We start from the raw sequence: 25,783 nt of genomic DNA, 5'->3' as shown, positions 1-25,783 counted from the left end.
TGTTGTTGGGGCAGCTGTTGTGGTTGTTGTTGGGGCAGCTGTAGTTGTTGTGGTTGGGGCGGCTGTAGTTGTTGTTGTTGGGGTGACTGTTGTGGTTGTTGTTGGGGCAGCAGTAGTTGTTGTTGTTGGGGCTGCAGTAGTCGTTGTTGGGGCAGCTGTAGTCGTTGTTGGGGCGGCTGTTGTTGTTGTAGGGGCAGTTGTAGCAGTTGTTGGGGCACCTGTAGTTGTTGTTGTTGGGGCTGCAGTTGTGGTTGTTGGGGCAGCTGTAGCAGTTGTGGTTGTTGTTGGGGCAGCTGTAGTTGTTGTTGTTGGGGCGGTAGTTGTGGTTGTTGGGGCAGAAGTAGTTGTTGTTGTTGGAGCAGCAGTTGTTGTTGTTGGAGCAGCAGTTGTGGTTGTTGTTGGTGCAGCAGTAGTTGTTGTTGTTGTTGTTGGGGCGGCTGTTGTGGTTGTTGTTGGGGCAGCTGTAGTTGTTGTTGTTGGCACAGCAGTTGTGGTTGTTGTTGGGGCAGCTTTAGTTGTTGTTGTCTGGGCTGTTGTTGTGGTTGTTGTGGCGGCTGTAGTTTTTGTTGTTTGGGCGGCAGTTGTGGTTGTTGTTGGCGCAGCAGCTGTAGTCGTTGTTGCGGCAGCTGTAGTTTTTGTTGTTGGGGCAGCTGTAGTTGTTGTTGTTGGAGCAGCTGTAGTTGTTGTTGTTGGAACTGCAGTTGTGGTTGTTGGAGCAGCAGTTGTGGTTGTTGGAGCAGCAGTTGTGGTTGTTGGAGCAGCAGTTGTGGTTGTTGTTGGGGCAGATTTAGTTGTTGTTGTTGGGGGAGCAGTTGTGGTTGTTGGGGCAGCTGTAGCAGTTGTTGTTGGGGCTGCTGCAGTAGTTGTTGGGGCGGCTGTTGTGGTTGTTGGGGCAGCTGTACTTGTTGTTGTTGGCGCAGCAGTTGTTGTGGTTGTTGTTGGGGCTGCAGTTGTTGTTGTTGGAGCAGCTGTAGTTGTTGTTGTTGGAACTGCAGTTGTGGTTGTTGGAGCAGCAGTTGTGGTTGTTGTTGGGGCAGATGTAGTTGTTGTTGTTGGGGGAGCAGTTGTGGTTGTTGGGGCAGCTGTAGCAGTTGTTGTTGGGGCTGCAGTAGTTGTTGTTGTTAGGGCAGCAGTTGTGGTTGTTGTTGGGGCAGCATTAGTTGTTGTTGTTGGCGCAGCATTTGTGGTTGTTGTTGGAGCAGCAGTTGTGGTTGTTGTTGGGGCAGATGTAGTTGTTGTTGTTGGGGGAGCAGTTGTGGTTGTTGTTGGGGCAGCTGTACTTGTTGTTGTTGGGGCGGCTGTTGTGGTTGTTGTTGGGGCAGCTGCAGTTGTTGTTGTTGGGGCAGCTGTAGTTGTTGTTGGGGCAGCTGTAGTTGTTGTTGGGCCGGCTGTTGTGGTTGTTGTTGGGGCTGTAGTTGTTGTTGTTGGGGCGGCTGTTGTGGTTGTTGGGGAAGCTGTAGTCGCTGTTGTTGGGCCAGCAATAGCTGTTGTTGTTTGGGCGGCTGTTGTGGTTGTTGGGGCAGCTGTACTTGTTGTTGTTGGCGCAGCAGTTGTGGTTGTTGTTGGGGCAGCTGTACTTGTTGTTGTTGGGGCAGCAGTAGCTGTTGTTGTTGGGGCGGCTGTTGTGGTTGTTGTTGGGGCAGCTGCAGTTGTTGTTGTTGGAACTGCAGTTGTTGTTGTTGGCGCAGCAGTTGTGGTTGTTGTTGGGGCAGCTGCAGTTGTTGTTGTTGGGGCGGCTGTTGTGGTTGTTGTTGGGGCAGCTGTAGTTGTTGTTGTTGGAGAAGCAGTTATGGTTGTTGTTGGGTCAGCTGCAGTTGTTGTGGTTGGGGCGGCTGTAGTTGTTGTTGTTGGGGCGGCTGTTGTGGTTGTTGGGGCAGCTGTAGTCGTTGTTGTTGGGGCAGCAGTAGCTGTTGTTGTTGGGGCGGCTGTTGTGGTTGTTGTTGGGGCTGCAGTACTTGTTGTTGTTGGGGCAGCAGTAGCTGTTGTTGTTGGGGCGGCTGTTGTGGTTGTTGTTGGGGCAGCATTAGTTGTTGTTGTTTGAGCTGCAGTTGTTGTTGTTGGCGCAGCAGTTGTTGTTGTTGGCGCAGCAGTTGTGGTTGTTGTCGGTGCAGCTGTAGTAGTTGTTGTTGGGGCAGCTGTAGTTGTTGTTGGGGCGGCTGTTGTGGTTGTTGTTGGAGCAGCAGTTGTGGTTGTTGTTGGGGCTGCTGTTGTGGTTGTTGGGGCAGCTGTAGTCGTTGTTGTTGGGGCAGCAGTAGCTGTTGTTGTTGGGGCGGCTGTTGTGGTTGTTGGGGCAGCTGTACTTGTTGTTGTTGGGGCAGCAGTAGCTGTTGTTGTTGGGGCGGCTGTTGTGGTTGTTGGGGCAGCTGTACTTGTTGTTGTTGGGGCAGCAGTAGCTGTTGTTGTTGGGGCGGCTGTTTTGGTTGTTGTTGGGGCAGCTGTAGTTGTTGTTGTTGGAACTGCAGTTGTGGTTGTTGGAGCAGCAGTTGTGGTTGTTGGAGCAGCAGTTGTGGTTGTTGGAGCAGCAGTTGTGGTTGTTGTTGGGGCAGATGTAGTTGTTGTTGTTGGGGCAGCTGTAGTTGTTGTTGGGGCGGCTGTTGTGGTTGTTGTTGGGGCTGTTGTGGTTGTTGTTGGAGCAGCTGTAGTTGTTGTTGGAGCAGCTGTAGTTGTTGTTGTTGGAGCAGCTGTAGTTGTTGTTGTTGTTGGGGCAGATGTAGTTGTTGTTGTTGGGGGAGCAGTTGTGGTTGTTGGGGCAGCTGTAGCAGTTGTTGTTGGGTCTGCAGTAGTTGTTGTTGTTAGGGCAGCAGTTGTGGTTGTTGTTGGGGCAGCTGCAGTTGTTGTTGTTGGGGCGGCTGTTGTGGTTGTTGTTGGGGCAGCTGCAGTTGTTGTTGTTGGCGCAGCAGTTGTGGTTGTTGTTGGGGCAGCTGTAGTTGTTGTTGTTGGGGCAGCAGTAGCTGTTGTTGTTGGGGCGCCTGTTGTGGTTGTTGTTGGGGCAGCATTAGTTGTTGTTGTTGGAGCTGCAGTTGTTGTTGTTGGGGCTGTTGTTGTTGTTGTTGGGGCTGCAGTTGTTGTTGTTGGGGCGGCTGTTGTGGTTGTTGTTGGGGCAGCTGCAGTTGTTGTTGTTGGCGCAGCAGTTGTGGTTGTTGTTGGGGCAGCTGTACTTGTTGTTGTTGGGGCAGCAGTAGCTGTTGTTGTTGGGGCGGCTGTTGTGGTTGTTGTTGGGGCAGCATTAGTTGTTGTTGTTGGAGCTGCTGTTGTTGTTGTTGGCGCAGCAGTTGTGGTTGTTGTTGGGGCAGCTGCAGTTGTTGTTGTTGGGGCGGCTGTAGTTGTTGTTGTTGGGGCGGCTGTAGTTGTTGTTGTTGGGGCGGCTGTTGTGGTTGTTGGGGCAGCTGTAGTCGTTGTTGTTGGGGCAGCAGTAGCTGTTGTTGTTGGGGCGGCTGTTGTGGTTGTTGTTGGGGCTGCAGTACTTGTTGTTGTTGGGGCAGCAGTTGTGGTTGTTGTCGGTGCAGCTGTAGTAGTTGTTGTTGGGGCAGCTGTAGTTGTTGTTGGGGCGGCTGTTGTGGTTGTTGTTGGGGCAGCTGTACTTGTTGTTGGGGCAGCAGTAGCTGTTGTTGTTGGGGCGGCTGTTGTGGTTGTCGGGGCAGCTGTACTTGTTGTTGTTGGGGGAGCAGTTGTGGTTGTTGTTGGGGCAGATGTAGTTGTTGTTGTTGGGGGAGCAGTTGTGGTTGTTGTTGGGGCTGCAGTTGTGGTTGTTGGGGCAGCTGTAGTAGTTGTTGTTGGGACTGCAGTTGTTGTGGTTGTTGTTGGGGCAGCTGTTGTGGTTGTTGTTGGGGCAGCTGTAGTTGTTGTTGTTGGAGCTGCAGTTGTGGTTGTTGGAGCAGCAGTTGTGGTTGTTGTTGGGGCAGCTGCAGTTGTTGTTGTTGGGGCGGCTGTTGTGGTTGTTGTTGGGGCAGCTGTAGTTGTTGTTGTTGAAGAAGCAGTTATGGTTGTTGTTGGGTCAGCTGCAGTTGTTGTTGTTGGGGCGGCTGTAGTTGTTGTTGTTGGGGCGGCTGTTGTGGTTGTTGTTGGGGCTGCATTAGTTGTTGTTGTTGGAGCTGCAGTTGTTGTTGTTGGGGCGGCTGTTGTGGTTGTTGTTGGGGCAGCTGTAGTTGTTGTTGTTGGAGAAGCAGTTATGGTTGTTGTTGGGTCAGCTGCAGTTGTTGTTGTTGGGGCGGCTGTAGTTGTTGTTGTTGGGGCGGCTGTTGTGGTTGTTGGGGCAGCTGTAGTCGTTGTTGTTGGGGCAGCAGTAGCTGTTGTTGTTGGGGCGGCTGTTGTGGTTGTTGTTGGGGCGGCTGTTGTGGTTGTTGTTGGGGCAGTTGTGGTTGTTGTTGGGGCAGTTGTGGTTGTTGTTGGGGCTGCAGTTGTGGTTGTTGTTGGGGCAGATGTAGTTGTTGTTGTTGGGGGAGCAGTTGTGGTTGTTGTTGGGGCAGCTGTGGTTGTTGTTGGGGCAGCTGTAGTTGTTGTTGTTGGGGGAGCAGTTGTGGTTGTTGTTGGGGCTGCAGTTGTGGTTGTTGTTGGGGCTGCAGTAGCTGTTGGTGTTGGGGCAGCTGTAGTCGTTGTTGTTGGGGCAGCAGTAGCTGTTGTTGTTGGGGCGGCTGTTGTGGTTGTTGGGGCAGCTGTACTTGTTGTTGTTGGGGCAGCAGTAGCTGTTGTTGTTGGGGCGGCTGTTGTGGTTGTTGTTGGGGCAGCTGTAGTTGTTGTTGTTGGGGCAGCTGTAGTTGTTGTTGTTGGAGCAGCAGTTGTGGTTGTTGGAGCAGCAGTTGTGGTTGTTGGAGCAGCAGTTGTGGTTGTTGTTGGGGCAGATGTAGTTGTTGTTGTTGGGGGAGCAGTTGTGGTTGTTGTTGGGGCTGCAGTTGTTGTTGTTGGGGCGGCTGTAGTTGTTGTTGGGGCGGCTGTTGTGGTTGTTGGGGCAGCTGTAGTCGTTGTTGTTGGGGCAGCAGTAGCTGTTGTTTTTGGGGCGGCTGTTGTGGTTGTTGTTGGGGCAGCTGTTGTGGTTGTTGTTGGGGCTGTAGTTGTTGTTGTTGGGGCGGATCTTGTGGTTGTTGGGGTAGCTGTAGTCGTTGTTGTTGGGGCAGCAGTAGCTGTTGTTGTTGGCGCAGCAGTTGTGGTTGTTGTTGGGGCAGCTGTACTTGTTGTTGTTGGGGCAGCAGTAGCTGTTGTTGTTGGGGCAGCTGTACTTGTAGTTGTTGGGGCGGCTGTTGTGGTTGTTGTTGGGGCAGCTGTAGTTGTTGTTGTTGGGGCGGCTGTTGTGGTTGTTGGGGCAGCTGTACTTGTTGTTGGGGCAGCAGTAGCTGTTGTTGTTGGGGCGGCTGTTGTGGTTGTTGGGGCAGATGTAGTTGTTGTTGTTGGGGGAGCAGTTGTGGTTGTTGTTGGGGCTGCAGTTATTGTTGTTGGGGCAGCTGTAGTTGTTGTTGGGGCGGCTGTTGTGGTTGTTGTTGGGGCTGTTGTGGTTGTTGTTGGGGCTGCAGTTGTGGTTGTTGTTGGGGCAGCTGCAGTTGTTGTTGTTGGGGCGGCTGTAGTTGTTGTTGTTGGGGTGGCTGTTGTGGTTGTTGGGGCAGCTGTAGTCGTTGTTGTTGGGGCAGCAGTAGCTGTAGTTGTTGTTGTTGGAGCTGCAGTTGTGGTTGTTGGAGCAGCAGTTGTGGTTGTTGTTGGGGCAGCTGCAGTTGTTGTTGTTGGGGCGGCTGTAGTTGTTGTTGTTGGGGTGGCTGTTGTGGTTGTTGGGGCAGCTGTAGTCGTTGTTGTTGGGGCAGCAGTAGCTGTAGTTGTTGTTGTTGGAGCTGCAGTTGTGGTTGTTGGAGCAGCAGTTGTGGTTGTTGTTGGGGCTGCAGTTGTTGTTGGGGCTGCAGTTGTTGTTGTTGGGGCAGCTGTAGTTGTTGTTGTTGGGCCTGCAGTTGTGGTTGTTGTTGGGGCGGCAGTTGTGGTTGTTGTTGGGGCGGCAGTTGTGGTTGTTGTTGGGGCGGCAGTTGTGGTTGTTGTTGGGGCGGCAGTTGTGGTTGTTGTGGCAGCTGTAGTTGTTGTTGGGGCAGCTGTAGTTGTTGTTGGGGCTGTTGTGGTTGTTGTTGGGGCTGCAGTTGTTGTTGTTGGAGCAGCTGTAGTTGTTGTTGTTGGAACTGCAGTTGTGGTTGTTGGAGCAGCAGTTGTGGTTGTTGTTGGGGCAGATGTAGTTGTTGTTGTTGGGGCGGCAGTTGTTGTTGTTGTTGGGGCGGCAGTTGTTGTTGTTGTGGCAGCTGTAGTTGTTGTTGTTGGCGCAGCAGTTGTGGTTGTTGTTGGGGCGGCTGTTGTGGTTGTTGTTGGAGCAGCAGTTATGGTTGTTGTTGGGGCGGTAGTTGTTGTTGTTGTGGCAGCTGTAGTTGTTGTTGTTGGCGCAGCAGTTGTGGTTGTTGTTGGGGCTGCAGTTGTTGTTGTTGGAGCAGCAGTTGTGGTTGTTGTTGGGGCAGATGTAGTTGTTGTTGTTGGGGCGGCAGTTGTGGTTGTTGTTGGGGCGGCAGTTGTTGTTGTTGTGGCAGCTGTAGTTGTTGTTGTTGGCGCAGCAGTTGTGGTTGTTGTTGGGGCGGCTGTTGTGGTTGTTGTTGGAGCAGCAGTTGTGGTTGTTGTTGGGGCAGATGTAGTTGTTGTTGTTGGGGGAGCAGTTGTGGTTGTTGTTGGGGCAGCTGTAGTTGTTGTTGTTGGAGCTGCAGTTGTGGTTGTTGGAGCAGCAGTTGTGGTTGTTGTTGGGGCAGCTGTAGTTGTTGTTGGGGCGGCTGTAGTTGTTGTTGTTGGGGCTGCAGTTGTTGTTGTTGGAGCAGCTGTAGTTGTTGTTGTTGGAACTGCAGTTGTGGTTGTTGGAGCAGCAGTTGTGGTTGTTGTTGGGGCAGCTGTAGTTGTTGTTGTTGGAACTGCAGTTGTGGTTGTTGTTGGGGCAGCTGTAGTTGTTGTTGTTGGGGGAGCAGTTGTGGTTGTTGTTGGGGCTGCAGTTGTGGTTGTTGTTGGGGCAGATGTAGTTGTTGTTGTTGGGGGAGCAGTTGTGGTTGTTGTTGGGGCGGCTGTTGTGGTTGTTGTTGGGGCAGCTGTAGTTGTTGTTGTTGTTGGAGCAGTTGTGGTTGTTGTTGGGGCTGCAGTTGTGGTTGTTGTTGGGGCAGATGTAGTTGTTGTTGTTGGGGGAGCAGTTGTGGTTGTTGTTGGGGCAGCTGTAGTTGTTGTTGTTGGGGGAGAAGTTGTGGTTGTTGTTGGGGCTGCAGTTGTGGTTGTTGTTGGGGCAGATGTAGTTGTTGTTGTTCGGGGAGCAGTTGTGGTTGTTGTTGGGGCTGCAGTTGTTGTTGTTGGGGCAGCTGTAGTTGTTGTTGGGGCGGCTGTTGTGGTTGTTGTTGGGGCTGTTGTGGTTGTTGTTGGGGCTGCAGTTGTTGTTGTTGGGGCTGCATTTGTTGTGGTTGGGGCGGCTGTTGTGGTTGTTGTTGGGGCAGCTGTAGTTGTTGTTGTTGGCGCAGCTGTAGTAGTTGTTGTTGGGGCAGCTGTAGTTGTTGTTGGGGCGGCTGTTGTGGTTGTTGTTGGGGCTGTAGTTGTTGTTGTTGGGGCGGCTGTTGTGGTTGTTGGGGCAGCTGTAGTCGTTGTTGGGGCAGCAGTAGCTGTTGTTGTTGGGGCGGCAGTTGTGGTTGTTGGTGGGGCTGCAGTTGTTGTTGTTGGGGCAGCTGTAGCAGTTGTGGTTGTTGTTGGGGCAGCTGTAGTTGTTGTTGTTGGCGCAGCAGTTGTGGTTGTTGTTGGAGCAGCAGTTGTGGTTGTTGTTGGGGCAGATGTAGTTGTTGTTGTTGAGGGAGCAGTTGTGGTTGTTGTTGGGGCAGCTGTAGTTGTTGTTGTTGGGGGAGCAGTTGTGGTTGTTGTTGGGGCTGCAGTTGTGGTTGTTGTTGGGGCAGATGTAGTTGTTGTTGTTGGGGCTGCAGTTGTTATTGTTGGGGCAGCTGTAGTTGTTGTTGGAGCGGCTGTTGTGGTTGTTGTTGGGGCTGTTGTGGTTGTTGTTGGGGCTGCAGTTGTTGTTGTTGGGGCGGCTGTTGTGGTTGTTGTTGGGGCAGCTGTAGTTGCTGTTGTTGGCGCAGCTGTAGTAGTTGTTGTTGGGGCAGCTGTAGTTGTTGTTGGGGCGGCTGTTGTGGTTTTTGTTGGGGCTGTAGTTGTTGTTGTTGGGGCGGCTGTTGTGGTTGTTGGGGCAGCTGTAGTCGTTGTTGTTGGGGCAGCAGTAGCTGTTGTTGTTGGGGTGGCAGTTGTGGTTGTTGTTGGGGCTGCAGTTGTTGTTGTTGGGGCAGCTGTAGCAGTTGTGGTTGTTGTTGGGGCAGATGTAGTTGTTGTTGTTGGGGCGGCAGTTGTGGTTGTTGTTGGGGCGGCAGTTGTTGTTGTTGTGGCAGCTGTAGTTGTTGTTGTTGGCGCAGCAGTTGTGGTTGTTGTTGGGGCGGCTGTTGTGGTTGTTGTTGGAGCAGCAGTTGTGGTTGTTGTTGGGGCAGATGTAGTTGTTGTTGTTGGGGGAGCAGTTGTGGTTGTTGTTGGGGCAGCTGTAGTTGTTGTTGTTGGAGCTGCAGTTGTGGTTGTTGGAGCAGCAGTTGTGGTTGTTGTTGGGGCAGCTGTAGTTGTTGTTGGGGCGGCTGTAGTTGTTGTTGTTGGGGCTGCAGTTGTTGTTGTTGGAGCAGCTGTAGTTGTTGTTGTTGGAACTGCAGTTGTGGTTGTTGGAGCAGCAGTTGTGGTTGTTGTTGGGGCAGCTGTAGTTGTTGTTGTTGGAACTGCAGTTGTGGTTGTTGTTGGGGCAGCTGTAGTTGTTGTTGTTGGGGCAGATGTAGTTGTTGTTGTTGGGGGAGCAGTTGTGGTTGTTGTTGGGGCGGCTGTTGTGGTTGTTGTTGGGGCAGCTGTAGTTGTTGTTGTTGTTGGAGCAGTTGTGGTTGTTGTTGGGGCTGCAGTTGTGGTTGTTGTTGGGGCAGATGTAGTTGTTGTTGTTGGGGGAGCAGTTGTGGTTGTTGTTGGGGCAGCTGTAGTTGTTGTTGTTGGGGGAGCAGTTGTGGTTGTTGTTGGGGCTGCAGTTGTGGTTGTTGTTGGGGCAGATGTAGTTGTTGTTGTTGGGGGAGCAGTTGTGGTTGTTGTTGGGGCTGCAGTTGTTGTTGTTGGGGCAGCTGTAGTTGTTGTTGGGGCGGCTGTTGTGGTTGTTGTTGGGGCTGTTGTGGTTGTTGTTGGGGCTGCAGTTGTTGTTGTTGGGGCTGCAGTTGTTGTGGTTGGGGCGGCTGTTGTGGTTGTTGTTGGGGCAGCTGTAGTTGTTGTTGTTGGCGCAGCTGTAGTAGTTGTTGTTGGGGCAGCAGTAGCTGTTGTTTTTGGGGCGGCTGTTGTGGTTGTTGTTGGGGCAGCTGTTGTGGTTGTTGTTGGGGCTGTAGTTGTTGTTGTTGGGGCGGATCTTGTGGTTGTTGGGGTAGCTGTAGTCGTTGTTGTTGGGGCAGCAGTAGCTGTTGTTGTTGGCGCAGCAGTTGTGGTTGTTGTTGGGGCAGCTGTACTTGTTGTTGTTGGGGCAGCAGTAGCTGTTGTTGTTGGGGCAGCTGTACTTGTAGTTGTTGGGGCGGCTGTTGTGGTTGTTGTTGGGGCAGCTGTAGTTGTTGTTGTTGGGGCGGCTGTTGTGGTTGTTGGGGCAGCTGTACTTGTTGTTGGGGCAGCAGTAGCTGTTGTTGTTGGGGCGGCTGTTGTGGTTGTTGGGGCAGATGTAGTTGTTGTTGTTGGGGGAGCAGTTGTGGTTGTTGTTGGGGCTGCAGTTATTGTTGTTGGGGCAGCTGTAGTTGTTGTTGGGGCGGCTGTTGTGGTTGTTGTTGGGGCTGTTGTGGTTGTTGTTGGGGCTGCAGTTGTGGTTGTTGTTGGGGCAGCTGCAGTTGTTGTTGTTGGGGCGGCTGTAGTTGTTGTTGTTGGGGTGGCTGTTGTGGTTGTTGGGGCAGCTGTAGTCGTTGTTGTTGGGGCAGCAGTAGCTGTAGTTGTTGTTGTTGGAGCTGCAGTTGTGGTTGTTGGAGCAGCAGTTGTGGTTGTTGTTGGGGCAGCTGCAGTTGTTGTTGTTGGGGCGGCTGTAGTTGTTGTTGTTGGGGTGGCTGTTGTGGTTGTTGGGGCAGCTGTAGTCGTTGTTGTTGGGGCAGCAGTAGCTGTAGTTGTTGTTGTTGGAGCTGCAGTTGTGGTTGTTGGAGCAGCAGTTGTGGTTGTTGTTGGGGCTGCAGTTGTTGTTGGGGCTGCAGTTGTTGTTGTTGGGGCAGCTGTAGTTGTTGTTGTTGGGGCGGCAGTTGTGGTTGTTGTTGGGGCGGCAGTTGTGGTTGTTGTTGGGGCGGCAGTTGTGGTTGTTGTTGGGGCGGCAGTTGTGGTTGTTGTTGGGGCGGCAGTTGTGGTTGTTGTGGCAGCTGTAGTTGTTGTTGGGGCAGCTGTAGTTGTTGTTGGGGCTGTTGTGGTTGTTGTTGGGGCTGCAGTTGTTGTTGTTGGAGCAGCTGTAGTTGTTGTTGTTGGAACTGCAGTTGTGGTTGGAGCAGCAGTTGTGGTTGTTGTTGGGGCAGATGTAGTTGTTGTTGTTGGGGCGGCAGTTGTTGTTGTTGTTGGGGCGGCAGTTGTTGTTGTTGTGGCAGCTGTAGTTGTTGTTGTTGGCGCAGCAGTTGTGGTTGTTGTTGGGGCGGCTGTTGTGGTTGTTGTTGGAGCAGCAGTTGTGGTTGTTGTTGGGGCGGTAGTTGTTGTTGTTGTGGCAGCTGTAGTTGTTGTTGTTGGCGCAGCAGTTGTGGTTGTTGTAGGGGCTGCAGTTGTTGTTGTTGGAGCAGCAGTTGTGGTTGTTGTTGGGGCAGATGTAGTTGTTGTTGTTGGGGCGGCAGTTGTGGTTGTTGTTGGGGCGGCAGTTGTTGTTGTTGTGGCAGCTGTAGTTGTTGTTGTTGGCGCAGCAGTTGTGGTTGTTGTTGGGGCGGCTGTTGTGGTTGTTGTTGGAGCAGCAGTTGTGGTTGTTGTTGGGGCAGATGTAGTTGTTGTTGTTGGGGGAGCAGTTGTGGTTGTTGTTGGGGCAGCTGTAGTTGTTGTTGTTGGAGCTGCAGTTGTGGTTGTTGGAGCAGCAGTTGTGGTTGTTGTTGGGGCAGCTGTAGTTGTTGTTGGGGCGGCTGTAGTTGTTGTTGTTGGGGCTGCAGTTGTTGTTGTTGGAGCAGCTGTAGTTGTTGTTGTTGGAACTGCAGTTGTGGTTGTTGGAGCAGCAGTTGTGGTTGTTGTTGGGGCAGCTGTAGTTGTTGTTGTTGGAACTGCAGTTGTGGTTGTTGTTGGGGCAGCTGTAGTTGTTGTTGTTGGGGGAGCAGTTGTGGTTGTTGTTGGGGCTGCAGTTGTGGTTGTTGTTGGGGCAGATGTAGTTGTTGTTGTTGGGGGAGCAGTTGTGGTTGTTGTTGGTGCGGCTGTTGTGGTTGTTGTTGGGGCAGCTGTAGTTGTTGTTGTTGTTGGAGCAGTTGTGGTTGTTGTTGGGGCTGCAGTTGTGGTTGTTGTTGGGGCAGATGTAGTTGTTGTTGTTGGGGGAGCAGTTGTGGTTGTTGTTGGGGCAGCTGTAGTTGTTGTTGTTGGGGGAGCAGTTGTGGTTGTTGTTGGGGCTGCAGTTGTGGTTGTTGTTGGGGCAGATGTAGTTGTTGTTGTTCGGGGAGCAGTTGTGGTTGTTGTTGGGGCTGCAGTTGTTGTTGTTGGGGCAGCTGTAGTTGTTGTTGGGGCGGCTGTTGTGGTTGTTGTTGGGGCTGCAGTTGTGGTTGTTGTTGGGGCTGCAGTTGTTGTTGTTGGGGCTGCAGTTGTTGTGGTTGGGGCGGCTGTTGTGGTTGTTGTTGGGGCAGCTGTAGTTGTTGTTGTTGGCGCAGCTGTAGTAGTTGTTGTTGGGGCAGCTGTAGTTGTTGTTGGGGCGGCTGTTGTGGTTGTTGTTGGGGCTGTAGTTGTTGTTGTTGGGGCGGCTGTTGTGGTTGTTGGGGCAGCTGTAGTCGTTGTTGGGGCAGCAGTAGCTGTTGTTGTTGGGGCGGCAGTTGTGGTTGTTGGTGGGGCTGCAGTTGTTGTTGTTGGGGCAGCTGTAGCAGTTGTGGTTGTTGTTGGGGCAGCTGTAGTTGTTGTTGTTGGCGCAGCAGTTGTGGTTGTTGTTGGAGCAGCAGTTGTGGTTGTTGTTGGGGCAGATGTAGTTGTTGTTGTTGAGGGAGCAGTTGTGGTTGTTGTTGGGGCAGCTGTAGTTGTTGTTGTTGGGGGAGCAGTTGTGGTTGTTGTTGGGGCTGCAGTTGTGGTTGTTGTTGGGGCAGATGTAGTTGTTGTTGTTGGGGCTGCAGTTGTTATTGTTGGGGCAGCTGTAGTTGTTGTTGGAGCGGCTGTTGTGGTTGTTGTTGGGGCTGTTGTGGTTGTTGTTGGGGCTGCAGTTGTTGTTGTTGGGGCGGCTGTTGTGGTTGTTGTTGGGGCAGCTGTAGTTGCTGTTGTTGGCGCAGCTGTAGTAGTTGTTGTTGGGGCAGCTGTAGTTGTTGTTGGGGCGGCTGTTGTGGTTTTTGTTGGGGCTGTAGTTGTTGTTGTTGGGGCGGCTGTTGTGGTTGTTGGGGCAGCTGTAGTCGTTGTTGTTGGGGCAGCAGTAGCTGTTGTTGTTGGGGTGGCAGTTGTGGTTGTTGTTGGGGCTGCAGTTGTTGTTGTTGGGGCAGCTGTAGCAGTTGTGGTTGTTGTTGGGGCAGATGTAGTTGTTGTTGTTGGGGCGGCAGTTGTGGTTGTTGTTGGGGCGGCAGTTGTTGTTGTTGTGGCAGCTGTAGTTGTTGTTGTTGGCGCAGCAGTTGTGGTTGTTGTTGGGGCGGCTGTTGTGGTTGTTGTTGGAGCAGCAGTTGTGGTTGTTGTTGGGGCAGATGTAGTTGTTGTTGTTGGGGGAGCAGTTGTGGTTGTTGTTGGGGCAGCTGTAGTTGTTGTTGTTGGAGCTGCAGTTGTGGTTGTTGGAGCAGAAGTTGTGGTTGTTGTTGGGGCAGCTGTAGTTGTTGTTGGGGCGGCTGTAGTTGTTGTTGTTGGGGCTGCAGTTGTTGTTGTTGGAGCAGCTGTAGTTGTTGTTGTTGGAACTGCAGTTGTGGTTGTTGGAGCAGCAGTTGTGGTTGTTGTTGGGGCAGCTGTAGTTGTTGTTGTTGGAACTGCAGTTGTGGTTGTTGTTGGGGCAGCTGTAGTTGTTGTTGTTGGGGCAGATGTAGTTGTTGTTGTTGGGGGAGCAGTTGTGGTTGTTGTTGGGGCGGCTGTTGTGGTTGTTGTTGGGGCAGCTGTAGTTGTTGTTGTTGTTGGAGCAGTTGTGGTTGTTGTTGGGGCTGCAGTTGTGGTTGTTGTTGGGGCAGATGTAGTTGTTGTTGTTGGGGGAGCAGTTGTGGTTGTTGTTGGGGCAGCTGTAGTTGTTGTTGTTGGGGGAGCAGTTGTGGTTGTTGTTGGGGCTGCAGTTGTGGTTGTTGTTGGGGCAGATGTAGTTGTTGTTGTTGGGGGAGCAGTTGTGGTTGTTGTTGGGGCTGCAGTTGTTGTTGTTGGGGCAGCTGTAGTTGTTGTTGGGGCGGCTGTTGTGGTTGTTGTTGGGGCTGTTGTGGTTGTTGTTGGGGCTGCAGTTGTTGTTGTTGGGGCTGCAGTTGTTGTGGTTGGGGCGGCTGTTGTGGTTGTTGTTGGGGCAGCTGTAGTTGTTGTTGTTGGCGCAGCTGTAGTAGTTGTTGTTGGGGCAGCTGTAGTTGTTGTTGGGGCGGCTGTTGTGGTTGTTGTTGGGGCTGTAGTTGTTGTTGTTGGGGCGGCTGTTGTGGTTGTTGGGGCAGCTGTAGTCGTTGTTGGGGCAGCAGTAGCTGTTGTTGTTGGGGCGGCAGTTGTGGTTGTTGGTGGGGCTGCAGTTGTTGTTGTTGGGGCAGCTGTAGCAGTTGTGGTTGTTGTTGGGGCAGCTGTAGTTGTTGTTGTTGGCGCAGCAGTTGTGGTTGTTGTTGGAGCAGCAGTTGTGGTTGTTGTTGGGGCAGATGTAGTTGTTGTTGTTGAGGGAGCAGTTGTGGTTGTTGTTGGGGCAGCTGTAGTTGTTGTTGTTGGGGCTGCAGTTGTTGTTGTTGGGGCGGCTGTTGTGGTTGTTGTTGGGGCAGCTGTAGTTGCTGTTGTTGGCGCAGCTGTAGTAGTTGTTGTTGGGGCAGCTGTAGTTGTTGTTGGGGCGGCTGTTGTGGTTTTTGTTGGGGCTGTAGTTGTTGTTGTTGGGGCGGCTGTTGTGGTTGTTGGGGCAGCTGTAGTCGTTGTTGTTGGGGCAGCAGTAGCTGTTGTTGTTGGGGCGGCAGTTGTGGTTGTTGTTGGGGCTGCAGTTGTTGTTGTTGGGGCAGCTGTAGCAGTTGTGGTTGTTGTTGGGGCAGCTGTAGTTGTTGTTGTTGGCGCAGCAGTTGTGGTTGTTGTTGGAGCAGCAGTTGTGGTTGTTGTTGGGGCAGATGTAGTTGTTGTTGTTGGGGGAGCAGTTGTGGTTGTTGTTGGGGCAGCTGTACTTGTTGTTGTTGGGGCGGCTGTTGTGGTTGTTGTTGGGGCAGCTGTAGTTGTTGTTGTTGGGGCGGCTGTTGTGGTTGTTGGGGCAGCTGTACTTGTTGTTGTTGGGGCGGCTGTTGTGGTTGTTGTTGGGGCAGCTGTAGTTGTTGTTGTTGGGGCGGCTGTTGTGGTTGTTGGGGCAGCTGTACTTGTTGTTGTTGGGGCAGCAGTAGCTGTTGTTGTTGGGGCAGCAGTAGCTGTTGTTGTTGGGGCGGCTGTTGTGGTTGTTGGGGCAGATGTAGTTGTTGTTGTTGGGGGAGCAGTTGTGGTTGTTGTTGGTGCTGCAGTTGTTGTTGTTGGGGCAGCTGTAGTTGTTGTTGGGGCGGCTGTTGTGGTTGTTGTTGGGGCTGTTGTGGTTGTTGTTGGGGCTGCAGTTGTGGTTGTTGTTGGGGCAGCTGTAGTTGTTGTTGTTGGAGAAGCAGTTATGGTTGTTGTTGGGTCAGCTGCAGTTGTTGTTGTTGGGGCGGCTGTAGTTGTTGTTGTTGGGGCGACTGTTGTGGTTGTTGGGGCAGCTGTAGTCGTTGTTGTTGGGGCAGCAGTAGCTGTAGTTGTTGTTGTTGGAGCTGCAGTTGTGGTTGTTGGAGCAGCAGTTGTGGTTGTTGGAGCAGCAGTTGTGGTTGTTGGAGCAGCAGTTGTGGTTGTTGTTGGGGCTGCAGTTGTTGTTGTTGGGGCAGCTGTAGTTGTTGTTGTTGGGGCGGCAGTTGTGGTTGTTGTTGGGGCGGCAGTTGTGGTTGTTGTGGCAGCTGTAGTTGTTGTTGGGGCAGCTGTAGTTGTTGTTGTTGGAACTGCAGTTGTGGTTGTTGGAGCAGCAGTTGTGGTTGTTGTTGGGGCAGCTGTAGTTGTTGTTGTTGGAGCTGCAGTTGTGGTTGTTGTTGGAGCAGCAGTTGTGGTTGTTGTTGGGGCAGATGTAGTTGTTGTTGTTGGAGCTGCAGTTGTGGTTGTTGTTGGAGCAGCAGTTGTGGTTGTTGTTGGGGCAGATGTAGTTGTTGTTGTTGGGGGAGCAGTTGTGGTTGTTGTTGGGGCAGCTGTAGTTGTTGTTGTTGGAGCTGCAGTTGTGGTTGTTGGAGCAGCAGTTGTGGTTGTTGTTGGGGGAGCAGTTGTGGTTGTTGTTGGGGGAGCAGTTGTGGTTGTTGTTGGGGCAGCTGTACTTGTTGTTGTTGGAGCAGCAGTTGTGGTTGTTGTTGGGGCTGCAGTTGTTGTTGTTGGGGCAGCTGTGGTTGTTGTTGGGGCTGCAGTTGTTGTTGTTGGAGCAGCTGTAGTTGTTGTTGGAGCAGCTGTAGTTGTTGTTGTTGGAACTGCAGTTGTGGTTGTTGGAGCAGCAGTTGTGGTTGTTGTTGGGGCAGATGTAGTTGTTGTTGTTGGGGCTGCAGTAGTTGTTGTTGTTAGGGCAGCAGTTGTGGTTGTTGTTGGGGCAGCTGTAGTCGTTGTTGGGGCAGCTGTAGTTGTTGTTGTTGGGTCGGCTGTTGTGGTTGTTGTTGGGGCGGCTGTAGTCGTTGTTGGGGCAGCTGTAGTTGTTGTTGTTGGGGCAGCTGTAGCAGTTGTGGTTGTTGTTGGGGCAGCTGTAGTTGTGGTTGTTGGAGCAGCAGTTATGGTTGTTTTTGGGTCAGCTGCAGTTGTTGTTGTTGGGGCGGCTGTTGTGGTTGTTGTTGGGGCAGCTGTAGTTGTTGTTGTTGGAGCAGCTGTAGTTGTTGTTGTTGGAACTGCAGTTGTGGTTGTTGGAGCAGCAGTTGTGGTTGTTGTTGGGGCAGATGTAGTTGTTGTTGTTGGGCGAGCAGTTGTGGTTGTTGGGGCAGCTGTAGCAGTTGTTGTTGGGGCTGCAGTAGTTGTTGTTGTTAGGGCAGCAGTTGTGGTTGTTGTTGGGGCAGCTGCAGTTGTTGTTGTTGGGGCGGCTGTTGTGGTTGTTGTTGGGGCAGCTGCAGTTGTTGTTGTTGGGGCAGCAGTTGTTGTTGTTGGGGCAGCAGTTGTGGTTGTTGTTGGGGCAGCTGTAGTTGTTGTTGGGGCGATTGTTGTGGTTGTTGTTTGGGCAGCTGTAGCAGTTGTTGTTAGGGCAGCAGTTGTTGTTGTTGGGGCAGCAGTAATTGTTGTTGTTGGGGCAGCTGTTGTGGTTGTTGTTGGGGCTGTAGTTGTGGTTGTTGGCGCAGCAGTTGTGGTTGTTGTGGTTGTTGGTGCAGCTGTGGTTGTTGTAGGAGCAGCTGTGGTTGTTGTAGGAGCAGCTGTGGTTGTTGTCTGCGCGTTGCAGCAGGCTGTAAGGAATTTTTGTGTCAGTTTCATATTTTTGCCACACACAATTGTTGACAATGTCAAAGTCTTTGAAATGTAAAGGTTTTACTTACCAACAAAGAGAAAGAAGATTAGATACATATTTGGAATCATGGCCATTTTTCTCTTCACTGATCTCTGAAAAGTTTGTTCATCATGGTTATTATCAGCTATAGAAAAGATTAAATGCAGAATTTCTCCACGTTTGTGTTAATAAAGATTTATTAACTTACTGTTAAATTATTATGAGGTTTGAGTTTCACAATGGAAATACATCTTTTTTAAAAGTACATATATTAACAACTTTGATATTCTACTGTGGTCATTCCTGGTCCCTACTTCAATATTAATTGTATTCTAAGTTTTATTTTACTAGTTTTAATCATAAATATCTTTGGTACTACCATTTTGTTAATATGCTTCTCTTGCAGTTTTTTAGTTTACGTAATTGGTATTGCTCTGCAATCATTTCACTTTTCTCAAAAAGGTGGTGGTTAAGGTTGAGTTTCAAATAAAATTTAGAAAATAAATTAACAAAAATGATCATTTTAATGTAACTGATTGTAAATAAATGTACAAGTCAAAAGTTCATTCATATGTTCTTTGACACACTTCGTCCCATATGTAATATATTCCTGATTCAAGATTGTTACTAATGATTTCTAAACATTTTTCATTTTTGACAAGCAGAAATAGAACAATTAAAACATTTAGAAATATATGTACAAATTTAAATTGCTGCCTAAATTGCTAAATTTGTTGCCAAAAGATCATATCCAGAAATACATATACCAATTCAACTTAAAAGTCACATGTAGATCTCAGATATATATTTAATATTAGGGTTACTTACATAGTATTTCTTTGCTTGTAAGTCGTCCACTGTAGTGAAAGAAAGTGATGTTCTCTGACTTCATCTCCTCTTTTTATAATCAGCCAACATGAACCTGAGGACAAATATGTGCAGGTGGAGTAATGGTAGTTATCGTCATGGTTTAAGGTGTGTGCACTAACCTTTTATTTACCTGCATCTCTCTCCTATTGTCCTCCTGAAACAGTCATCACTTGAGATTTGACAGTCAATAGGCTGTTATACGCATACATATTTCTGGCCTTTTTTTTCTTTCTAACTTGAGCTTCTACATTTTCTCTGTGTGACTAAGTTTATTCTTGTGCTGGATGTGATTGTATCTTCATAGCTACGTTAGGACTCTATGTGGCCCAATAAAATGACCATTTTGGGACAATAAAATCTGACAGACTAAACAAATATTCCGTGATTAGTTTTGGACTAAATAAAGCTCACAACTGGCTGATAATATTTAGACCAAGAATCAACATTTACAGGTTGGTGGTGCTTGCTGGGCAGTCAGTGTCAACATCAAAACAACAATGGTTTCTTTTTTTTTCTTTCTTTTTTTTGTCTTTTCTTTTACACACATTCTAAATCTTACTGCTTCATTTAATGAAATTGAAGAAATTTTCACCAATTTAGGTAACTTTGAAAAGCAGCAGTTTCTGACTCTTGGCAAAGAAAAAAAGGCTGAAAACTTTTACATTTTCAGCACTTTTCTTTCATGGATTTGATTTGAATCCAGTAGAAATGGTGCAATCTACCTGCACTACAAGTCAGAGTGATACTGCACTATCAGTGTAGGAGCAGAATCTCACAATGCCAGCATTACATTCAACCCAGAGCCCAGGAGTGGTGGCTTGTTTCTTCTGCGCTCTGATGACCGAGAGAGGGAAAATGACCGTGTGAGTGAGCATGAGAGACAGGCTGGAAAACTGCTGGAAGAGGAATATGCTTACTCACTGCTTTTTAGTGTGAAACAGTGGGGTCTTTTACAAGCATACATGATGTTTTGAGAGTGAGACACCCATCTCATTATTGTCTGAACCTGGAGTGCTTACACAATGATGCCAAAGGACACCTTCTTCATAATTTAGAAACACCGGTGAATGAGTCACTTTTAAAAGTGTTCTTGAGAGTTGGGAGTTTGCTTCTTATTTGATTTTATTTTCTTCTAGGTTATTGCAACACTTAATGCAGGAAGTCATTCCTCAGTTATCAGAGACAGGTGAGACCTGACTAAAATACACTTACACACTTGTGCTGTAATAAATTAAAAATATCGAGCCAGTAAAAAGTAAGTAGTAAATTTATTTATATAGCACTTTTTAGGCAAGGCAAGTTTATTTGTATAGCACAATTCAACAACAAGGTGATTCAAAGTGCTTTACAGAGACATTAGAAACAAAAACAAATAAAAAGCAGGATTGAAAATTGATTAAAACAAGCAAACAAACAAACTAATTAACAAACAAACAAAACAGTAGGGATGGGTATCGTTTAGGTTTTATCCGATACCGGTGCCAAATCGGTACTTTTGAAACGGTGCCGGTGCTTAAACGGTGCTCGAACCGGTGCTTAAAGAATGGAGAACACAAACTTTGTCCAAAAACCTCTCATGTTCGGCTGGTTTTTTTTGTAAAAAGATAACAATGTTAGCCTTTTCTGCAGCTATGGGGCATATATGGTATCACTCTTGGCTGGAAGCAGTGCTTAATCAATGGGAAAAACACAAACTTTGTCCAAAAACCTCTCATGTTTAACTGTTTTCCACTTTTTCCTTTGGCCATTTTAGCCTTTTTGTCCAGGGTCAAGGGAGTATCTGCCATCAAACAAGAAGACAGCCGCATGTAGCTATGATGATGTTTGCTAGTTCACCTTACATGCATTAATGTAATAACGTGGTTAGCCTACTCAACGTAAATTACACACGAACAACATGAAGCTACTCATGCAGAGAAGAACGGCTGCTGCTGCCATCATCATCCGTCATCATTTCTGCTACACTGGCAGGGCTAGGGGCCAGGACTCTATTCTTTGGGTTTCTGGGGGATGTTGCTCCGGGTCCGATAACTGGCAACCCACCCGACGTGCACAGTGTGAGGTCTCGCAGCAAGCTATCAAATACGGCGCATTTCTGGGCTTTTAAAAAAAACGCTATGCGTCGCCAGGTGTTTCATCAGATTTGAGGTGTTACCTCCTTTGACAGTATCACAGTATCAGCTTAAAGCACTTGTTGCTGCTGAGTTTGCATATTTTGCTGTGAAGTACAGCCAGACTTTTGACCACTTCGCCTTGGGCATTTTTAATCTGTAGCTCTGCTCTAACAGAACGTACGTACCTGGCCCCGCCTACTATCCTCGGAAACGTAAAATGATTGGCTAGAAGTGTATCACAGCTCAGGAAAAAAAAGCGCCGAAATAAAGCACCGAAATGTGCGCTGCTTTTCGGTCTGGTTACTACCGTTTATGTCAGAACCGGTGCCATCATGGCACTGGACACCGGTACCCATCCCTACAAAACAGTATATAAAATCAAAACAGATAAAATCATAACAATAGATAAAATCAGTAGTTAAATGTAAGTTTTGAAATTTAAGCTTAAAAGTGTGGATTTGGTGCTTTATTCAAATGCAGCTGAGAACAGGTGAGTCTTCAACCTGGATCTAAATAAACTGAGTGTTTCAGCTGATCTGAGGCTTTCTGGGAGTTTGTTCCAGATATAAGGAGCATAAAAGCTGAAACCAGAGGGGAGAAGAGACGGTGAGAAAGGGGGGAAGAAAAAAAGAACAACAAACAAAACGCCTGGGTCACCTGTGTGGAGAAAAAAAAACAGAAGAGAAAACAAACAAAAAAGAGCAACATAATAAAAAAACAGCACCATCACAATAAACTAGCTAGCAGTAGATAACAGTAGATACTAAATATTACATGTTATTGTGCAGCACACAAGATCGACAGCGCACAATTTGCTTTGAGGTAGCAGCCAAGAAAGGTGTAGTTTGCGTCGATGAACACCCGTGTGTACACCTGTATGTACACCTGTGTTCACACCTGTGTGGATCAGCACGCTTGTATTCAGAAGGTTTCTCCATGTAATGATCTGCTAGGGAGTGTGGGGAGCCATAGCCCCGTCCCCCACCCCAGGGCATGAAGCAGGTATGGAGGAGATACAGGCTTCAGACATCCATAGGCTCCAGAATACGAGGACCCAAGGAGGCCTCTGGGCCTGAGGGCACCCCACCCCTGGAAGGGGCCCAGCCAGGCCACAGGTGCCAGGCCCCGCCAATCGGCCACCAGTGAGTCAGTACATACTTGAGCGCCCAGCCCCAGACACCAACAACCGCCAACACACCAACGTCTGAGGGCATCGGCCACCAGCAGGGAGTGTGGTGAGGGGAGATAGGCCTCCGTACCTCGGAGAGCCTGAGATGTTCCCAGAGAGGTGGAGTCTAAGACCCAAGCTGACATATAGACACAGATGAACAGGTGCACGCGGACACAAACTTGCATTCCCACCCGCATATACACAAACAAGCTGTTTTTTAAAAGAAGTCACCGAGTCAATGGTGCGTAGCAGGGGAGGTAAACTGTTCCACAGTATTGGACCTAGGGTTTGAAAAGTGCGATCCCCCTTTGTTTTCAGACGGGTCATGGAATAGTCAGGAGACCACTATCAGTGGATCTAGGGTTGGAGAAGCTCGGTGATATAGGTCGGGGCCTCACCTTGTTAAGACATAAATGTAAAAGTGAGGACTCGAAGCCAGTGCAGGGATTTTAACATGGGAGTGAAATGAGAGAAATTTATTTGTGTGGGTAAAAAGCCTTGCTGCAGCATTTGAGGTGATTTATGGAAGCCTTAGACCAGGGGTGGGCAATCTCAGTCCACGAGGGCCGGTGTCCCTGCAGGTTTTAGATGTGTCCTCGAACCAACACAGCTGATTTAAATGGCTAAATTAGCTCCTCAACATGTCCTGAAGTTCTCCAGAGGCCTGGTAACGAACTAATCATGTGATTCAGGTGTGTTGACCCAAGGTGAGATCTAAAACCTGCAGGGACACCGGCCCTCGTGGACTGAGATTGCCCACCCCTGCCTTAGACAGACAGGAAAAGAGTGCATTACAATAGTCTAACCGGGAGGAGATGAAGGCATGGACAAGCATATCCAGTTCAGCTTTGGAGTGTCCCGATTTCCAAATATTGAGTATAAGAACAAACCAACACTGGCCCAGAAGAGTTCAGTTCAATAAAAACGATGATTTTATTGAACACACGTGTGGGGACATGTATACTGTAACACAATCAGCATAGATCCCTGCCCAAAAGCTCAATTCAAAATGGTTTTAATATGTCAGGGTTCAACCCCTTCATGCGTCAGCACAGAGTATGATATGCATCAGTTACAGTAAATGATCAACTGAAAAGCTAAAAACAGTTAAACAAGATAAGATAAGATAAAACTTTATTAATCCCTCGGGTGGGTTCCTCTGGGAAATTCGGTTTCCAAAAAGCACAGCACCGACAGAAGTTACAGTTACAGAATATTATATATATATATATATATATATATATATATATATATATACACACACACACACACACACACACACACACATATATAAATACAGAGACAAATATAAATAAAATATACAAAGGGGATAAATAGAATAAATAGGAATAAAAAAATAAAAATACAAGTGAATTGCACATTTCAAGTATTGAGGTCTATTGCACTGTTGACTATTTACAAAAGTATTGCACAAAAGGTATTGCACGGTGAGGTGAAGAGGCACTACAGCTTAGTTGTTCCCCCCTCCTTTGTCCTCCTGTTTCCCCTCCCTCTCCCCTCCAGAGAGGAGTTAAACAGTCTGATGGCGTGTGGGACAAAGGAGTTTTTAAGTCTGTTAGTTCTTGTCTTGGGGAGAAGCAACCTGTCACTGAACAGACTCTTCTGGTTGTTAATGGCCGTGTGCAGAGGATGCCCAGCATTGTTCATAATGTCCATCAGTTTCTTTAATGTCCTTTTCTCTGCCACTGTCACCAGAGTGTCCAGCTTCATGCCGACCACAGAGCCAGGCTTCCTGATCAGTTTCTCCAGCCTGCATGAGTCCCTCTTTGCTGTGCTGCTCCCCCAGCACACCACAGCATAGAAAAGTACTCCAGCAACCACCGACTGGTAAAACATCCTCAGGAGCTTCCTGCAGATGTTAAAAGACCTCAGCCTCCTGAGGAAGTACAGTCGGCTTTGGGCTTTTTTATACAGGTGCTCTGTGTTGCATGACCAGTCCAGTTTATTGTCCACCTACAGCCCGAGGTACTTGTACTTGTTGACCACCTCCACCTCCTCCCCCTCTATCTGAACCGGCAGTGGACCTTCTCTGGACCTCCCGAAGTCCACAACCAGTTCCTTAGTCTTTGAGGTGTTGAGTTGCAGGTGGTTTGTGTGACTCCATGCGACAAAGTTCCTCACCAGACTTCTGTACTCCTCTTCCTGATCATCCCAGATACACCCCATGATGGCCGTGTCATCTGCAAACTTCTGAATATGGCATAATTCAGAGTTGTAGCAGAAGTCAGAGGTGTACAGGGTGAAGAGAAGAGGGGACAGCACAGTTCCCTGTGGTGCTCCTGTGCTGCTGACCACAGTGTCAGACGTGATGTCCTTCAGCCTGACGTACTGTGGTCTGTCGGTGAGGTAGTCGGAGAGCCAAGCCACCAGGCAGGGGTCCACCTCCATCCTGTTCAGTTTTTCCTGAAGCATACAGGGCCGGATGGTATTAAAGGCACTGGAAAAGTCAAGAAACAGGATCCTGACCGTGCCTTTTCCCCCATCCAGGTGTGAGTGGGCTCTGTGTAGGAGGTACAGGATGGCATCCTCCACTCCGACACCCGCCTTGTATGCAAACTGTAGTGGGTCCTGGGCATGTTGTACCTGTGGTCGGAGGAGGTTGAGGAAGAGCCGCTCTAGAGTCTTCATAAGATGTGACGTCAGTGCCACTGGTCGGAAGTCATTCAGCTCATTGGGCCGGTTCCTTTTGGGGACCGGGACGATGCAGGATGTCTTCCAGAGGGCGGGCACTCTCCCCAGTCGCAGACTGAGGTTGAAGACTCGTTGTAGCGGCTCCCCAAGTTCAGCAGCACACGCCTTTAGCATCCTAGGACACACCTTGTCTGGGCCTGCTGCCTTTCTGGGGCGAAGCTTCCTCAGTTGCCTCCTGACCTGATCCACTGTGACACTGGGAGATGTTTGGGAGGAGGGGAGGGGGGGAGATGTCTTGCTGCTGAGAGAGGGATTGGAGGAGGGGGGTGTCATGGTGTCAGGAAGGGGGGGAAGCGAGGGAGGCAGGAGAGTGGGGAGAGGACTCTGTAGTGAAGGTGAGGGTGAGGGGGTTGTGGGCTGGTCAAACCTGTTGAAGAAGTTGTTGAGTTCGTTTGCCTTCTCCACAGTCCCCCCCACTGTGCTTTTCTTGGTGTTGTGGCCTGTGATGGTTTTCACACCATTCCAGACCTCCCTCATATTGTTCCTCTCCAACTTCTGCTCCACCTTCCTCCTGTGGGTGTCCTTTGCTTCCCTCAGGCAGCGTTTCACCTCCCGCGGTGCTGCTTTCATCTCCTCCTTCACTTTGCTCCTGAAAGCCTTCTTCTTCATGTTGAGGACAGCTTTGACTTCCTGTGTTACCCACGGTTTGTTATTAGGATAACACCGTACCGTCTTAGCAGGGGCGACCGTGTCCACACAAAAGTTGAGGTAGTCTGTAAGACAGTGTGTCGCCCCCTCTATGTCCTCACCATGTGGGCTCAGGAGCACATCCCAGTCTGTGGTGTCATAACAGTCCCTCAGAGCATCCTCCTTTTCTGGGGTCCATCTCCGGATGGAGCGCGTTGTGACCGGCTGCCTTTGGACGAGGGGTGTGTATTGTGGCTGTAGGTAAACCAGGTTGTGGTCTGACTTCCCTAGTGGGGGGAGGGGGGTGGCTCTGTATGCATCTCTCACATTAGCATACAGTAGGTCAATTGTCCTGTTGCTCCTTGTGGGACAATTCACAAACTGGTGAAAAGCAGCCAGAGTAGAGTCCAGTGTGGCATGGTTAAAGTCTCCAGATATAATAATGAAAGCCTCGGGGTTTTGTGTCTGAAGTCTTGCTGTGACTGTGTGTATTTTCTCACAGGCAGCTGTTGCGTCGGCCCTCGGAGGGATGTAAACACACACACAGATCACATGACTGAACTCCCGAGGTAGATAATATGGCCTCAAGCTAACAGCTAGCAGCTCCAGGTCCGGACGACATACCGAAACTTTAACGGAGACGTGTCCAGGGTTACAGTATCTGTTGTTAACGTAGACAATGAGTCCCCCACCTCTGCTTTTTCCGCTGGCCTGCGTGTCCCTATCGGCTCTCACGGATGTGAAACCGCATAGGTCTACGTTAGCCTGCGGCGTTAGCTCGGTTAGCCACGTCTCCGTGAAGATAAACAAGCTGCACTCACGGTATAGTCTGTGGTTGTTCAGAGCGCACAGTTCGTCAATCTTATTCTGTAACGAGTTCACGGTGCCCATGATCACTGTCGGGATTGATGGTTTGAATCGCCTCCGGTGATCCGCTCTCCTCGCTCCAGCTTTGCAGCCTCTGTAGCTCCTCTTTAGCTCGGCCGGGATGTTGTGTCGCATGCCGGTCTGTCCCTTTGTTCTTAGTGCCAGCAGCTCTGCTCTCGAATAGATGAAGGAGCTGGTTCCAGAAGTTTTAAAAAGTGCATTATCCATCTTATATCGCTATATCTAAGAGGTATAAGTAGAGGAAGGTGAAATAAAGTTTGAAAAGCCTAGTCTAAAAAAGTTAAAGTTAAGAAAAAGGTGCGGTGTTGCAGAGCTACTTGGAAAGGCTGCCGTCACTCCAGCGCCATCTTAAGAAAGTTCCCCTTTATCGAAACATTTTACCATATATGGCAGTCTGTTTCAACCTTCTCGCCTTCCAGATGTTTCCTGTTGACTTACAATTTTCTTAACTCCTCTTCCATCACTGGTTGCTAGGCAGGCACAAATGCATAGGGCAAAACTCCATTTCTGGACTATCTTTTATAATATTTGTATTTGTAAGCGTGTATGCATTAACTTTCTATTACTCAAAGTCACTTACACCATGTATCGTCGGGA

At 49.4% G+C, this 25,783-nt stretch overlaps 1 protein-coding gene across 1 annotated transcript in view; it reads right to left on the bottom strand.

Annotated features, from left to right (window-relative positions):
- LOC143414764 (uncharacterized) overlaps positions 1-25,300 on the bottom strand; it is a 35,544-nt gene extending 10,244 nt beyond the window's left edge. Inside the window, exons 1-4 of the mRNA XM_076879598.1 lie at positions 25,120-25,300; positions 6,913-9,482; positions 4,659-6,177; positions 4,340-4,391 (exon numbers count right to left, since the gene is read on the bottom strand). Coding sequence (XP_076735713.1) covers positions 4,340-4,391; positions 4,659-6,177; positions 6,913-9,482; positions 25,120-25,300 — 4,322 coding nt within the window. The remainder of the gene's footprint in view (positions 1-4,339; positions 4,392-4,658; positions 6,178-6,912; positions 9,483-25,119) is intronic.
- Positions 25,301-25,783: the final 483 nt, after the last annotated feature.

This window comes from Maylandia zebra, linkage group LG22 (assembly GCF_041146795.1).
Source record: "Maylandia zebra isolate NMK-2024a linkage group LG22, Mzebra_GT3a, whole genome shotgun sequence".
Classification (NCBI taxonomy): domain Eukaryota; kingdom Metazoa; phylum Chordata; class Actinopteri; order Cichliformes; family Cichlidae; genus Maylandia; species Maylandia zebra.
Note: the sequence above shows the minus strand (reverse complement) of the source record. Positions and strands in the feature narration are given on the sequence as shown.